At 33.6% G+C, this 17270-nt stretch overlaps 2 protein-coding genes across 3 annotated transcripts; both read right to left on the bottom strand.

The window, feature by feature from the left end:
- Positions 1-1941: 1941 nt before the first annotated feature.
- On the bottom strand, positions 1942-7228 carry LOC107924253 (delta-aminolevulinic acid dehydratase 1, chloroplastic). Of its 2 annotated transcripts, none has more exons than XM_016854613.2 (13): positions 7004-7228; positions 6402-6728; positions 5897-6008; positions 5582-5655; positions 5285-5353; positions 5131-5214; positions 4972-5041; positions 4673-4728; positions 4120-4241; positions 3371-3442; positions 3195-3276; positions 3029-3106; positions 1942-2429 (listed from the first exon to the last, which is right to left on the bottom strand). In XM_016854613.2, exons 2-13 carry the CDS (start codon positions 6705-6707, stop codon positions 2262-2264), a joined length of 1293 nt encoding a protein of 430 aa, XP_016710102.2. In that variant the 5' UTR covers positions 6708-6728; positions 7004-7228; the 3' UTR covers positions 1942-2261. The 2 variants fall into 2 exon arrangements, with proteins under 2 accessions (XP_016710102.2, XP_016710104.2); XM_016854615.2 differs by having other exon boundaries at positions 6863-7006.
- A 3671-nt stretch (positions 7229-10899) lies between these two features.
- Positions 10900-14829, bottom strand: LOC107924574 (chlorophyllide a oxygenase, chloroplastic). Its single transcript, XM_016855089.2, has 9 exons — positions 14662-14829; positions 14017-14265; positions 13740-13844; positions 13207-13476; positions 12857-13004; positions 12561-12745; positions 12316-12428; positions 11899-12193; positions 10900-11479 (listed from the first exon to the last, which is right to left on the bottom strand). Exons 1-9 carry the CDS (start codon positions 14734-14736, stop codon positions 11309-11311), a joined length of 1611 nt encoding a protein of 536 aa, XP_016710578.2. The 5' UTR covers positions 14737-14829; the 3' UTR covers positions 10900-11308.
- Positions 14830-17270: the final 2441 nt, after the last annotated feature.

Below are 17270 nucleotides of genomic sequence, written 5' to 3'. Positions count from 1 at the left end.
GTGACTCTACTCTTTTCTGCTAACACCATTTATTGAATTACACTAACTAAACCATAAGTCTTGAATTTATAACAGCAGATGACCATTTTCCTCCAAAGATGGATGTTCACAAATTTATTTATAATATATATAAACCCATGATTTTAGGAAATCTTTTCAACAGATGATAATATTTTTTTATTTCAAAATAATTATAATATTTAATTTAAAATTATTAATTAAAAACTTTATAAATATTCAATACGTAAAATCACATATTTTGTAAAAGCTAATATTATTAAAATGTAATACTTATACCATAGAAATATGTAAATGACCTAGTGTTCATTTTATGTTAACTAGGGACAAAGTCATAATTGCCAAGGGCATTAAGTTAATTTGGTTTTAATGAAAATTTAATATGGAGATTGAATCATTTGTTAGTGGATTTTATTATGAATAAAAACCAAGAAGAAAGAGAAGTGTAGGAGCTTCGACCCTGTCTTTACTGTTGTCATGAATATAAATATTTTATTTAGTATTTTAAACTTTTGGAAAAAGTGAAATAAGAAAATCTCTTAATTCTGTTTTATGTTATGGTATTCATTTCTACCCGATTATCAGATTGACTCGGTTTCCATACCAACTCACAACCTGATCATCATGTTCAATTTGCTGATATATAGTTCACCACTATGCAATTTGCCTACATGGGTTCACATCACTATATAGACGAATTCCTACTTAAGAAATACATGTTCACTATATAATAGGATATGTATTAACTTACATGGGAACTTATCTAATCCTAGTACATCAAATCATAGAACCGTTCTATATAAATGGAAAATTGGCTTCCATAAGGAGAGCACAAAAACACTCAGCAGAGTCATATTATAAATAAATAAATCTATTTCTAACACATAGTGATGCCCAATGCAAGTTTCAAGGAAAGGTTTATGCCTTTCTCACCTGTTATTTTTGCAGATGATGGCGTTACTCTAGATAGTTTCTGCTACTTCTTATCAACACGCACAAGTCTCTCACAATTCAGTTGATGATTTAGCTAATTCCATTTGTGCAAGATTGGGTTTTTAAAGAAGAAAGCACCTTATTTCACGAGAGTAACGAAAAAGATTTTCCATTCATTGTGGAAAAAGTTGCAACACAATTAAATGGCAAGGAGAGTGACTTTTCTCAAATCTACACTTTAATTCTTAACTACTTCATGCAGACAGCAGGCTGCCTTAATCCCAACATCCGTTTGCAAAATAAAATGTAGAGAAGATTGATAGGAGTTTCCTCTGAGGGACCACCAGTAGTGTCCGCAAGAATGCTTTAGTTCGTTGGAATTCATGCAGCAAACCTTTATCTCATGGTGGTTTAGGAGTGAGAGAGAGAATTAAAGCTTGATATGTTTGTTTTCTGCATCATATATCAACATACTAAATTGGTAAATTTTGACAAAATAAAGCTAATAATATTAATGATTAGACTAATATTTTTATTTATTTTTTAACATTTTAAAAACAGACTATTTTAAAATTTACCAAATTACTATTTTAACCATCCATTTTTATATCAATTCAGAATTTTTAAAAAATAACTAAACGCAAAATATATATACAAAATCATACAAGCAATAAAATCACCTTTTTTCCTCTTAAAAGAAAATTTTTCTTTTTCTTTTTTGTTTTGATAACAATTTAACCCTTCATAGCAAAATATTCCACCAATTAGGGGGCTTCTCACAAGTTGTACCAAAATCTTTAAAAGTTTTAGTAACCAGTTGGATTATTATTGTCACTCAAATCTGCTAGAGAATTGTTCCCATCATCTCTCCCATACCCTTTTACCATTTCCTTTGATTTATTAACCAAATACATGAGAAGACTTAAAATTTTTAAACATACTTGCATCAAACATATACATATGATCCTATTTGACAATCACACCCGAGTCTGAAAAGTAACAAAGCAATGCGTATTATTAAGTACCTCAATACAGTGTTGGATTAACATTGGCAATACCTAACCACACCATCACAACTACGATCAAGTCACTTTTAGTTTCATTCAGATCTGGCATACATTGACAGCATTTTAGTTTTATTTTTATGTACTTGAGGCTTATGAAGATGCGGAATACGAACAGCTAACTCAAAGCATTCTAAAGGACTCCTCATCGTTTTAACAACTAGCACTCTCGAATGGAAGATTTAGTGTCTCAAGCCTTTTTTGCAGAATCAACCAAAGCTTCATAGAAGGAAAATTAGACCAAGTTCACCTCTTCTCACCACATAAAGCCCTTGCAGCTTGTAGAGCAAAATATGTAAGGATAATGTCGGCACCAGCCCGGCGGAGGCACATCAATGATTCCATCATGACCCTTTCTTCATCAATCATTTTGAGAACACTACCGGCTTTGATCATGGAGTATTCACCTGAAACCTGGAAAAAAAATCAAATTTTGATAGCGGTAGGATAGTGAAAGTCTGCATTTTTTTTCGGGGGGGGGGGGGGGAGAAATAGTATATTTTCTTTTTTTACACCACTAATTATAGAATAGTTAGTAGTAATAAAGACGTAATCTTGAGTATCTCGTACAAGAATGATTGGTTCATGAAATATGCAAAAGCAACCCACTTATATTTTCCCCCCCTTCTCAGTTTTCTACTATTCTCGTGCCATCCTTACTTCCTGCATCCTTCAGCCTATTAAGAATGAACTACACTCTACAAGAATGAATCAGACAATGTAGTTAAAAATACCAATCCCCTGATTTCGCTAAAAAGAACAAAAATGTAATATAAATAATTTCGTGTCAAGAATAGTTTTGCTAAGGGCATCAATTCCAAAAGGGGGAATCTAAGGACCTAGTGCTGGAACTGACAAAACAATTACTAATATATATGAATGTTGCCTCAAATTTTCATTTTCATTTTCATTTCCAGGGACCATGGGGAATTATTATCGAAAGGTTTCAAGTTGCAATGAAAACAATGCCAAGAATATTAGTTAATGCAGGACACGGAAAGTTAAGAGAATACCTGGTAGGCAGCAATAGGCAAAGGAGATTGATCCCTGAGAAGTCTAATGATATCCAAATAAGGGAGACCAGGCTTGACCTGTGATCCAGTTAGAGAGACTTCAGCATGATGGGAGCTTAGCCATTAACAAAAACAACTCAAAATTCCTTAAAAGCGTCATACTGACCAATAGAATGTCAGCACCTTCAGCCTCATCTTCATGAGCCTCAACTAATGCTTCTCTGTAATTTGCTGGGTTCATCTGATACCTGTTTTTAACAAACAAGATTAACAATCAAATGTAAGCACCAAAAAGAGCGCATGAAAGCCCAAAAAATACAGTACAGGCAAGTGAATTCATACGTTTTTTTATCTCCAAAGCGTGGGTTAGAGTCCAGTGCTTCTCGGAAGGGGCCATAAAATGAACTTGCATATCTGTTATCCCAAGAAAAAGAGAATGACAAACTGTGTCAATAAATTTCACCCAGCCGCCAAGAATAACTCAGAATAACTTCTGTCAACATAGTTTATTTTTCTAAAGTGTTCAGTGACCAACTGATAAGAAAAATGATAATGTCTTATGCAATTAGACAACAACATGAAGAAAGACTATTGCCTTCGAGCAAGGCAACTGAATAATACCATTCTACTTGCATAGTGGGCAAGTGTGGAAACCTGGGACTCTTATTCCAAGATTCTCAAGATTTGATAGGCGAAAAGGGATTTGATAGACTAATTTGAAGGACGGAATACTGCAAAATTAGTGGACTAGGTACAGCTATTTTATTCTTTATTCATAGGAGAGATTTTAGTTTTAATAGTAAAATTTTCTTTCTTATTATAGTTAAATTTTTTTCTGTATATAAAGCTGGAAAATAAGGCTGTAAAATTCAGATTAGTAAGAAGTTTTCATCTCAATTTCTCTTTGAACTCTTCATGACTTCTTAATAATCTTTCTCAAAAGTTCTTCAGGAAGTGAAAAGAAAGTAAAACCTTTGCGGTGGTTTAACATAATCATATATCTGTTACCATGCTTCAAACCTACTTTTAGAAACTGGTAGACCTACAAACAAACAACTATAGGAATGCAAGGGGGCAGATAGTGAAATTACTTTGCTGTATAGGACATGATAGAAACATGGTGAAAGCCTTCAGAATCAAGGGCAGCACGAATAGCTCCAACACGTCCATCCATCATATCACTGGGACTAATAACATCAGCTCCAGCTCGAGCCTTTAAGAATACACCACCCAAAAAAATTAAAACATGTCCAATCAAGTTAAATCTAGCAAAAAAAAGAATAGGACACAAACGAGCATAGGAGACCTCCAATATCCATTCAAATGATTAGAAAACTCCAAGCATCACACTGACTAGCCATTTAAAGCTGTAACAGCAAGTTTTTGCTTGCTTTAAGCATTTGAAACACTAGTTCCTCAAAGTATTTATTAAAAGTTATGCCATGGATATGTATCAAGACAAGCAAGGGGAGGGGAGAGAAGAATTTAACAAAAGCGAACAAGGTCACTGATTTTTTTTTATGAGACACCAGTGACCACAACAAACATCAGTAAGTCATCACCATTATGGCATTTAGAACTCTTATGAAGACAGTAAACTTCTGCCTAAGAGTATATTTAAAAAAAAAAAACTACAAAAATTACCTGGGACACCGCTTGCTTACATAATTGATGCACTGTCTCATCATTCATTATGACTCCTACAGGGTAAAAAAACAAAGAAGCAATTAGTATTTCTATGACTTTATAAGAACATTATTTATTTTGACCAATTAGTATGCACACGACATTTTTTAGGAAAGAGCTCATGTATCATTCTTCTAAGTTAACTTGTATTTCAATGTGGCAAACCAAAAAACAGTTCAACAAGGTGAAAACATGTCTTCTAAATAAGATACTCTTCTTTTAGCGGGCAAAAGTGTGTGAAGCATATCTTGTCTTACCATCTTCTCTGACAATACCATCATGCCCATCTGAGGAGTATGGATCTAAAGCAACATCCGTATAGATAACCTAAAAAACCGATAAGATATCACCATGATTTCATAAGGCTGGAGGCACTAAACAATATAAAAATCAATGAATGAACTTCATTGACTTACAAGGTCAGGGAACTTGTCCTTAAGCAGACGAATTGTTCGAGGCACTAAACCATTGTCATTGTAGGCTTCATCTCCTGTGGGAGACTAAAGTGCAAAAAACCAATTATATACATCAACATATGAAGCAAATAGCATTATAGCGGGAGATCAAAACCTTCAGAGCATCTGGAACTTTGGGGAAGAGCACAATACTATTAACTCCAACATCCCAGGCCTTTGCCACCTGCAATAGATAATGCACACTTCAAAACAACTTCACAGTTGACACACTAAATAAGTATATAACATGCTTGTATATGTTTATAACTTTGATATCAAATAGAATGTTTATCATCATACAGTTACATAAAATAGATAAGTCATTAAAACAACACATACAGCACCCGGGAACTAGTTTTGAGGGACAAATGCAAATTGTTTATGAAAAAGGATGCATAATACAAAAGATCACCTCTTCAACAAGTCCATGTCTCCATCCAAGCCTATAACATCCTGGCATAGCTCCAATGGGTGTGTCCTCCTGACCTGCAGGTCAAGGGAACAGTACCAAGTAGATGTAAGCACGTACTGGAAGGTAAGAAAGAGAGTAAACAGAAAAGTATCACAAAAGTCGCAACAAAAAAGGAAAAGAAAAGAAAACTGCAACAATATAATATTCATGTAACAAATTTGAGGGCGCTTATCATGATCTTTGGTAAAATTGCTCCACTTTTAATATCTAACTTATTTCACCAAAAAGAAAGGACTAAGATCCATGAATACCAACCTTCATGAATAAAAAGAGGATATACAAAATTTGCAGGAGATATACTTGTTTCCTGGAATGATGCTCTCAATGCAGGGGACTTACGGTTACGACGAGGACGCCTGGTAAGTTGCTAATACAAACAAACACCGAGTGAGCAAAGGAGAAAGGAGAGGTCCACCAATTGACCTCAAAACCTCTATTATAACTTAAAACTATTTTACTTCAATGTCATGAATTGATGAGATGAGATGAACAAACAATTAATGATTAAATCAAATTCATGTCAGCGAACAAGAAAATTAAACCTGTGAATGTGAATTTTCAAACACATATAAAAGTCTAAAACAAATCACCATTCAATAGACCAAACACTTATCGGAGACATTCTAAAACCACTCAAACACAATCAATTTGTCACAAATTCCTATCACATTACCCCCTATTTGCATATGAACATAAATAAGCAAGCACCGTAAAATATGGGCAAAAGATAAAATATTATCATTTCATTTCAAACACTCACATAAGGTTTAATCACAGGAGTCCCAACAGGAGCAGCTGGCTTAGGGGGAACTGGAGGAGCTTCAGGCGCATTCCCAGCTACAACAGCAGCCTCACATTCTTCAATACTCATTTCAATCTTTTTCACATGTCCATCATGCCTTTCGCATGCCCTCACCACAAAAAGGCCCCGAGAACGTCCTGAGGTTGAAGTCCTACCAGAATTGAACCTTAAACTAGAAATTGGTCTAAGACCAACGTAGTTTTGAGTCTCAAAACCTTTAACAGAAGGAACCGTGCAGGGAGCATTTACAATTGTGGAAGCCATGACACAAAATTCTCACGATCTCTGCAATCGTAAAAGATGAAATTCTAACTAAAATAACAGCACAAATCAGCTAAAACAAGAAATGGGTACACAATGAACTCATAATCTAATAAACTAAAACATAAAAAACATGGAAAAACTGAACTACGAATTACCCTTTATCTATTTATTTTTCGTTCCTAAAAAGTTACTACAGAATCAGAAATGAAATCCAAGCCTTTTCACCAGGGGGGGTGGAATGAAAAGAGAAACAGACAAAAATGGGAACAGAAGGAAATTGGGTACTAAAATCTTACCTTATCTGATGGGAATAGATAGTGAACCAATAAGAAAACAAGAAGGGAAATTTGGAAGAGAAAAGAAAAATAGCTTATATATGGTGATTTGATTTGTGAGCGCAAACAGAGGATCTACAGCCTTTGTCTTTCTTCGAGAGATGACAAAGATAAGCCCACCACCACCACCTACACACCACCAACCACTCTCATTGACTGCGAAGTTTTCTCAACTCGCTTTCTTAGCCTCCACTTTTAAGGCTTTGGGCTTATTCTTTATTGGGTCGACAGCCATTCACACTCATTCTTCAACCTCCTAGTTTGAATTTCAACTTAATAATATCAAATAAAAATTCGAGTTAATCCAAAATTTTCAGTAATATACTCCATTACTCAAAATCTACTTACTCAAAATCTACTTAAAACTCTTTATCCAAACTACTTAGCTATTAAAAAAAATCTTTTTAACTATCAAATTTAATTAAATCAAAACTTTTCAAAATAATTCATTCTCTTCATCCGCATAATTCTTTCTCCATTTTAATGATTTTTTTTTTACCTTTAGATAATTTTTCTTTGAAATTCTTTTTACTTTTTTTTCTACTCAACTTTTCCTTAATATTTAGATTTCATATTCTACCATTTTCTTTTCATGGTTCACCCACCAATAACACAAAATATATAGAATATGTTAGGATAATTTTCATCACCGGTCCAAAGTTCGAATAGATTTAGGTCGAAATGTAATAAGCTCACAGGATCAGGTTGCAGGACAGGCTCGCAAGTCGAGCTTATTTTCCGGCACAGTTGTAAGTATAGGCCAGACTCACATAAGACTCTATGAACACGTGTTTAGTCTAGAGGAAGATACATGTCTATATGCATGAGTTCTATCAAGTTAGTACATCATGTCAATGAACAATAATCATCTCATATAAATATATATACACTACTATCTAAGAGATATAGAGAAAAATACTCAACAAAATTGAATAGAAATAATTATATTTAAGTAAAATACTACATAGGTTTTGAATTGGGGTTAGAAATGAATCGAAATTGAGGTTTAAAAATAAAAAAGAAACTTATCTTTACGAGTTATTAAACTTTGGATCGACTGAATCGATCTAATTCAGTTAATCGGTTGGTTAATCAATCTAGTTCAGTCGGAGGTCAGTTAAATTTTTTTTTGAAATTTCAGTTAACAGTTAATTTGGTTCGAAATCGGTTAATTAATTGAACTTAATAAATAATATTGTATATTATATGTATTAGGTTATTACTAATTCGGTCAAATGAACATTACCAATTTATTTTTGTGATATATTTTATACTTATTTTTAAAAAAATAAAACATATAAATTTTGGTTCGGTTAATTTTTTTTGAAAAATTTTGATTCGATTAACAGTTAAAGGATTAAAAATTTGGTTAATACTAGTTCAATTTGGTTAACCGTTTGAACATCCCTTCCCATTGTAATTTGGGTTTTATCGCTGAAAATTGGGTTTGAATTTTTTTGACTAGTTTGTGAATTTTTGGTCATTAGAGTTCTTAGATGAAAAATAAAAAGAGAGGAATACGTTTATAATTTGGATAACCGAGAATAGTTTAGGTACAATTTTTGGTCATGGAGTATAGTTTAGGTACTATTGTGAAAAAGTAAAAGAAGCATAAATTCAAATCCAGTTATTTGTGTTTATTTTTTGTTTAAATATGTCAAAAGTTCTTGTATTCTTTCAAAATTTAAAATTGATCTCTTATACTTTAATTTTGAGATATTGAGTCCCTATACATTTTTATTTAAAAATCTTAATCCTTTCCTTTAATTTTCCCGTTAAAAAGTTAACAATGTCAAATGTAAAATAACTTTTTTAACCTCAACATTTACATTTGTTGGTCAATTTGGTCATTACCCTTTAAAAATACATAATTTTTTTAAAAAATAAAATTATTATTTCATATTTTACATAAAATTTTAAAAAATTATGAAAAAATAAAAATCTTTAAAATTCAAATAATAAAAATAAAAATGATTTAAAAGATATAAACCAAAATTTCAAATTTCAATTTTATCTAAATCGAGCTGAGAATAGGTTGAAGTATTGGACCATTGAAAGATAAAAAATCAGTTGACCCGCAAACCGGCAAGGACTGGTTGAACTGAGCTACATTTAAACTGATTTCAAAGTGATACGAGTAATTGGTTCTCAAAACGACTGGTCCGACCAATTCAAGGCAAATGAATTATTAAAAAATATAAAAATCGTAATTGCAAGTTTAACTGATTTTTTAACTTGATTTAACTAGTCTATATCAGTTCACGGGTCAACTGGTTTTTGAAAATTTTAAACCTTTTTAGCCCTCAACATTTACAATTTTTTAGATCGGTTCGACTAGTCCAAGCACTGATTCAACTGATTTTTTAACTCAATTCAATTGGTTGCTCAAAATTCGATTTAACCCTTTGTTTGGACCAATATATTGGCCATTTTCCGATCCAACCGATCAATCCAGTTAAAAAATAAGTTGCAAAATACAATATGTTCACTATTGATGAAAAAAAAAAGGATTTGAACCCTATATGAGCATGATAGTCAGGGTGCTCATCGTTCCAATTGTGGTCTGGGTTTGAATCGCATTAATCGCTTTTAGTGATTAGGCTTTGCCCTACTATTATAATTCACCAAAAAAAAAATTAAAAAATAAATATCAATAACTTTATTTAAACACAAACTTAAAATTTAACACTAGAAATTTAATATAAATTATAATTCTAAACAGCAATCTCTAAATTTAGAACCTAAAACCCTTAATATTGTTCTTAAAAGATATATACTAAATTTTAATAATTATTTATTAATTAGTTCCATAACAGTCCGCATCAAATACAAATTCTTTACAAATACCTAACTCCTATTTGGTGTAGAGTAAGGAAGGAATTAAACTAACCCATGTTATTTCATCAAGATGACAGAAGGAGAAGCCGATCAACAACGCTGTTCTCGTTGTTGTTCTAGTGTTCCACAGGACGTTTTTAACATTGATGTCGAGATTCGCTACCCTTCGTCTGAAAACTGGGATGCAACGTTTGCAAGTTTTATTCAATCCTTTACCTATGGTCGCAACATGTTTTGTTGTGAAGGGTGTGGCCCCGACACCGTGTTTTCGATGCTTGTTTACACCGGTATACCTCTGGATTATCTTCGAACCGTTGCTGTTCCTTATGTCTTGGATATTGCTCGGGCGGCTCATGGTGCCACCGTTAACATCGGATGTGAACACATATACCTCAAAATCGAAGTAAATTTCGATGTGCTGGCTGATGATGAGGCCTATGAGTGGGTGATTATTGGTGATGCTGATGAGGATGAGTCTGAGGTAGTCGAAGAGTCATTGGATGCATTCAGTTTCAAGCCTGCTACTTGTTCATCCATTGAAGATTTGAAAAGGTTTAAATGGGGTGATGAAGAAGATCTTCAGCCTTTGAAGAAAAGAGGGAGATTCCTTGAAGGACCGAGTTCATCCAAAGAATGTATGATCTGTTTGGACGAGTTTTTGGATGGCAACGAGGTTGCCTTGATGCCTTGCCAACATGTTTACCATGATGCTTGCATTGTTAAGTGGTTAAAAGCAAGTCACTTGTGCCCGTTGTGCCGCTATCAAATGCCAAGTTGATTTGATTTTCATCTGATATGATCTTCTCTACTATTAGGTAGGTAGGTTGTTGATTAATCTTCTCGAGATAGACACTTGTGCATTTTAGTCTTTTAGACGTACTTTGTGAATAACCTCTTGAAGTGCATTGTCTAAATATCATGCAATACTATAGAAATATAGTGGTCCATTTTGATCACTGCATTGTTTTAAACAGGATAGCTTGCCTTGAGGAGCAAGCAAGATGAGTCTAAAAAGGTCATACGCAAATCTTTGGATTTTTCATTAAACATCAGTTTTTACAGGGTACAAAGATCTTTGCTGCTGCTGGACTAGAGATTAACATTGGCTTCTAAATTCCAAGGCCAAAAAAAACAATTTTTCCAATCATTTCTCTAGTCCGGAGTTATCGAAAGAGATAAAGAAAATGGGGATTTAATTTAGCTGTACACAAAAACTATAAAAAGCAGTGTACAAATTCTATTTTCTTTTACAATGACTAGACACCAACTCGTACCTGTCTCGGATCAAAATACACAATTTCCGCCTGAATCTCTTTTGGTTGTCCTTGATGTGCCAATGCCAAACCTTGATAATATGTTTTGAGAGTGCGAGAGTTGGTGCCAATAATGTGAGGAAAGGATGTTAAATTTGGTTGCTAGAGTTAAAATTTACATCGGTTTGCTGAATGGCAACGGTTTAGATCCTCGTTCAACGGCATCTCTCCATAATCTGTACCGCACTCCTAGCTTATCATAAGCTACCGGCCAATTCCAGACATTTGCCCCATTAATCATACGTTCTTGCTGGCCGATCACGAGTCGTAGATCCTCATTCAAGACCTGTATTGAATAGGCATTATAAGCATAGACCGAACATATTAGTTACAAGCGAGGTTGATAGGTATCAAACATGTCTGCAATTCAATCAAACCGTACCATAGATAAAGGGAAAAACAGTTCTGTAAAAGCAAATATTAAAGATGACACTGTTGCACTTCTTGTAGGCATTCAGTAACAAAAACCATAGCTTAAATTGTGCTACGTGGGAATTTTGAAGTTAACTGTTTTCAGAAGATAAGTCGTATGTGCTACTAGATGAATGTCAAACGTACTCATAGCTGTCAGCCCATCAAATACTACCAATCTGTTCAGCAAGTCATTTGGACATACAACCAAGGACTTCAAGAAGGTTTTCAGCAAGGAATTAATTTGATCATGATCCACTATCCAAAGAATGAAAAAGTAGGATATATTTTTACCTGTTCCGCAAAATGCCTCCATAAATAATGCATAAAAGGAATGTGCTTCAACAGGGGAGCAAAATCCAGTGACATTCTATATAACAGTCTTGTCTTATTTCTCGATGACGGTAAGCATACATGAAGCTGGTGAAGGTGTGTTGCACATTCCTTTGTACTCTGTCCTTCCAGTTTGCCCGGTTTTGATATACCAATGGTCGATAGGACCATACAAGGTGGTTGAAATTCCATGTCAATGGGATAAGGGTCCCAGTAACCTTGGAGACCAGATGCAGGCGTCAAAATTTTCACCAGACTGAGATGTTCAGATTATGCAGTGTAAGATCACATATTCAAAATAGATACCTACAATGCACTATTAGCATATTATCATTATAATTTTTTTTCCTTTCCTAAGCCTTGCATGAGGAAACAAACCTGGGAACTGTCCATCCCTTGGCAAAAGTGGAAGTGTGAGTAAAAGGTGCATGAGCGAGATCCAATAGGTTATCCAACAGTAGCCCGTGTTCGACAGGAAGTTCCATGACAATCTGCAAATTATCAGCAAAAAGTCTACGTGAGATAGTAGGGACTTTGCTTGAGCTATAAAGTTGTCTTTCATCAAGTCGCTTGAAAAAAGTTCAGATGATCCTTGTAATCACGCAAAAGCAACTACAGCATACCTCGGCATGAATTACAAATCCAGAAGGAGGTTGTAAGGAAGGAAGAGTTGTCGTTGGTGGGTCATCCCCAGGCCAAATCCAGATCATTCCCTCTTGCTCAAGACATGGCAATGACTTTATTTTCACATTAAGTAATCGCGTAGATGGCATTTTTTCACATTTTCCATCTGTAGTGTATTCCCACCCTGATATATCATTCCAAGAATATATAATACGTAAATCATTCATGATATGTGTCACCTTTTCAGAAAAATATGATAGCCTTATGCTTGTGAACTTGCTAAACTCATACTAACCATGGTAGGGACATTGGATACGACCCTCATTTACTGAGCCAAGGTGAAGAGGGCATGCTCTATGTGCACAAGTGTTCAGGACGCATCCTGGCTTCCCATCTTTTCCTCGAAAAAGAACCCATGGCTCCTCAAAGCAATCAATTGGAATCTGAAATACAATGTAGTACCAAGACATTAGCAAGAAATCATTTCTTAACTAGTTGAACAATGAAAACTACAAAGCAAAAAGGAAGCACCTAAGCTGATCAACCTGGTGCAGAATGAGGATGTATGCTAATATGCAGAGACATGACATAAAATGGTCAGTGTTGAGATGATAAGTAATATTATAGTTCCGAACTATAGCTTACCATAGTCTCATCCTTCAGATCAGTGGAGAAAGCAATAGGATACCAGAAGTTCTTCAAGCGGGGGTGATAAGGTTGAACTGGACCTGACACATCCAAGCTTTTCCGGGGCCTCTTCATAGTATCCAGAGATTGTGTTGATGTACTCGAATAAGGGGCTGCTATGCTGGACTCCATTTTGGTCCTATCTTCCAACAGCTTTCCATTAACCAATTCCTCCATGTATGCTAGTTTATCCAAAGCAGCAGAAACCCTTGCTTCCGATATATGTACCTGTTATTTCTCTTGAATCAGAATCGAAATAGGCTATGACACCAAAGTCGGGACCTCCCGTGATTTTTCCTTTTTATTATAAATGATACATACCTATGGTAATTAATTAAAGTCGTGGTCAGATTGGTTTTTGTAGAAAAAGAAAAGTATCTAATCACTTGGATAGCCTGGAACCATTGCATCTGTTTTTATATCTCATTGAGGCATGCACATCCTAATCAAATTATAAGAATCACAGTTCCATTAACCGCTAGTTCATGTACCTGTTTGTGAGCTTGTGCCAGTTCTCCTTGCAATTCTGCGAGTTCTTTCTTCATAGTGCCAATAGACTTGTATTCACGAGCTAATGGATTCAACACTTCCACTACCTACAACCATAACTACGAAAATTAAACACAAACTTCCCACATGATTAAATTGAAAAAGAAAAGTAACAGGTAAACAGTAAAAACATCACAAAACACGGATTTTCTAGTAAAAAATAACTAAAAACAAAACAAAAAGTTCACAACACGAAGTGATCAGCAAGTCGAAAAAGACCTTTTCATGAAGAAGCACAATCGTGCGCAAGTCTTGGCGAGCCCGCCAATCGCAGTACTCAATATCATATCTAGCCAATTCCAATGCCTGATATACATCTAAGAACCTCCCTTTACATTGCGGGGCTTTAGACCTTGGATCCTCTACATCAAACAACGTGCTCCAGGGGCTCTTCTTATCGCTTGGCCCCAAGCTATTTGCCTCCCCCAACACTGCAAACACCCCAAACCCTCCTTTAACGCCCTGAAACTGCACCAAAATATCCAATATAAGCCACAGATCAATTACTCAAGCAACACAATCAAACAAAGTACAATGTTTTCCAAAGTTGAAACCACCATCTAAAACTAACTTAAGAGACTAAAAGTTCAACAAAATCATGGAACTTATACTTCGTAGAAAACTATACATATACTTGGAATAAGTTTCTGTTTCACTAGTGAATGCAAGTGAAGTGAATATAATGAAGTTATAAAAAAGTTGCAATATACATTAGGATCGGGACTTCAATAAAGTTTAGAATAAACCCAATTACTTTAAGCTTAAAAACAAATAAAAAACCGAACTTTATAGCTTCACAGCCACAAAAGAATAACTAAAATAAAATGACAAGTCAACCATTGTAAAAAGCAGGAAAAACAGTACCTTTTTAGAAACCCTGCATGAATTGCATAAAGAGATTGGCAACGATAAAGCAACAGCCGCAGCTATGGCGGTCATGGCGTTTTCAAAAGAGCCGTTTTGGGGATGGGGAAGGGGGGAGGAAGAAAGAGAGAAGTGTAAGCAAACACAAAGGGGATTTTGTTGGAAAAGGGGTTGGTGTTGCGCGCGATCTTGGCAAGACTTTGTGGAATGCCACGTGGATAAACGTGGACATTAATGTCATACACGTGGCAGGTCGAGTATCCACACGCTTTGACAGCCTGAGGGAGTACCTTTGTTGTCGTGGGGGCAGGATGTTTTTCATATCTCCGCTTCCTGCCAGCTTGGATGCTACAATATATCTTTCTCCATCTCCCAAACCGGCTTTCTTTAACCATGCGTTGAATTTAGTACCAAGGAAATATCCAAGACGCGTTCATAGGTTGGTCTGTCCAATCCCATCAATTCAGTTGAGTTGAGTCGATCTGATTTAATTTTAAGGGTAATCTATAAAAATAGTCACTTTTATTTGTCTTAGGTTATATTTTAGTCACTTATGTTTGAAATGTTACGTTTTAGTCACTTATGTTACTATTTTGTTACAAAGTGATCACTCTACCGTTAAGTTCCGTTATTTCTCTAACGGTAATCCTACATGGCAGTCTAACTAGATTTTAGATGCCAACTTGAATTTTTAAATGGGATGAAAATAGATTTTTCATTAAAAATTTAATTAATTAAAATTTTTAAACCTAAACATTAACTAAGAAAACTGTTCATCTTCTCTTTTTAATTTTTTTCAATCTCTTCTTTTTTTTCAATATTTTTTTTTCATTTGACTGGAAAAACTATTATTAAGATTAAAATAGTTGAAATCAAATTCATTGCTTCATAAAGATGGATTCAATGGAGGGTTTAGGTATGTCTTCTTTGCATTCATCCATCTCTTTTATTCAATATTGAAAAATAAAAGATTAAATTTTTTATTGTTTAATGAAAACCCTAAATTAAAATTCTTGATATAAATATTAACTAAAATAATTTCAGATCAGAAAAAAGGGATACCCACAGAGGGATTGTGAACAAACAAGCCGATTCAAATAAAAAAAAAGGATTGAGAAACTAATTATTGGAGAATGTGAAGAATTGGAAAATACAATGATTAGGAACAAAAACGATTACCATCTTCTTATTTGTCGACAACCACTTCATTTTAAGTTTTAGAACATAAATTTGTAGGTGAAGAAGACATACCTAGACCTTTCATTGAATCCTCTTTTGTTTTTGTACTTGAATAAAAAATTTTGATGATAATAACTTTTTTAGTCAATTGAAAAATAAAACTAAAAAAAGGGGGAGATGAACAGTTTTTTAACTAAGATTTAGGAGTTAAAAATTTTAATTAATTAAATTTATTTAATAAAAAAATCTATTCTCATCCCATTAAGAAATCCAAGTTGGCACTTAAAATCTAGTTGGACTGCCACGTAGGATTACCGTTAGGGAGATAACGGAACTTAACGGAAGAGTGATCACTTTATAACAAAATAATAACATAAGTAACTAAAATGTAACATTTCAAACATAAGTGACTAAAATGTAACCTGAAACAAACAAAAGTGACTATTTTTATAGTTTACCCTAATTTTAATATATTTTATAATTAAATTTAAATAAAAATATTTTTCTTATTTTCTAAATAATAACTCGACCTATTTGATTAAGTGAGTCAAAGTTTAAATTTTAAATTTTTTGAAAATAATGTCAAGCCGAGGTGATTATAAGTCGGTTCAAATCAGGTCTTAATAAAATTTTAAGCTCATTTTTTAAGATTAGATTCGACTTCGATAAAAATATTAAAATTTGAGCTTAACTTAGCCAGCTCATATTAAATTCTTTTACATTATTATTTTTATATAAAATTTTTATAAAATATAATACATCAAATACACTAAAAATATTAAATTAAATATTTTTCAACAAATTAAAATTAAATTAAAAAAATTATTTATACTTAAATAATACTAAGATAGTTGCAACTTATCAAGCAAATACCTCTAAAATAGTAACAAAATTAACAATAAAACAAGAGTTATATAATATTCAAATAATAACAAAATAGTAGTAATATAATAAAGAAATGACACCAAACAGTGACAACAACATAAAAACAATGAAAACAATAGCAAAAAGCAGCATTTTTTTAAAAATTCAAGCCGAACTAGGTTCGAGCCAAAAAAACTTATCTGAGATTGGCCTATTTAGAAAACAGGTTTCATGTTTTTATTCAAACTCATTTTTGGGCTTATATTTTTGCCCAAAATCTCACTTTTCGAGCGTGCTTTTGGAATGGTAAGGTCTAAGTAAGTTTAGCTCAGTTCATGTATACTTTTAATTCTAAAAAAAAATTAAACTTTAATCCTGCACATGATTAAGATTTTTATTTTTATTTAATTCCATCCGACTCGTATTTAATGTAATAATCGAACATTTTTGGATTCTTTTCTTTATAAATTTGGATTGGATTTGTTGAACTTTTCAATTAATAATAAAATATTGTTGACAAGTTTCTATAAAGTCGAATTTATTTGACTTCGATTTGTGTTTCAGGG

This window comes from Gossypium hirsutum, chromosome A05 (assembly GCF_007990345.1).
Source record: "Gossypium hirsutum isolate 1008001.06 chromosome A05, Gossypium_hirsutum_v2.1, whole genome shotgun sequence".
Lineage (NCBI taxonomy): Eukaryota > Viridiplantae > Streptophyta > Magnoliopsida > Malvales > Malvaceae > Gossypium > Gossypium hirsutum.
The sequence above is the reverse complement of the archived record's forward strand: the minus strand, read 5'-3'. Positions and strand labels throughout refer to the sequence as shown.

Coding starts and splice junctions, on each gene's coding strand:
- LOC107924253 (XM_016854613.2), bottom strand. CDS start 6,707: ATGGCTTCCACAATTGTAAATGCTCCCTGCACGGTTCCTTCTGTTAAA. Junction 3,443..4,119: donor ATCATGTCCTATACAGCAAA/GTAATTTCACTA, acceptor TTGGGATAACAG/ATATGCAAGTTCATTTTATG. Junction 3,277..3,370: donor CGCTTTGGAGATAAAAAAAC/GTATGAATTCAC, acceptor TGTTAAAAACAG/GTATCAGATGAACCCAGCAA.
- LOC107924574 (XM_016855089.2), bottom strand. CDS start 14,736: ATGACCGCCATAGCTGCGGCTGTTGCTTTATCGTTGCCAATCTCTTTA. Junction 13,477..13,739: donor TGGCACAAGCTCACAAACAG/GTACATGAACTA, acceptor GAGAAATAACAG/GTACATATATCGGAAGCAAG. Junction 12,429..12,560: donor GATTTGTAATTCATGCCGAG/GTATGCTGTAGT, acceptor GATAATTTGCAG/ATTGTCATGGAACTTCCTGT.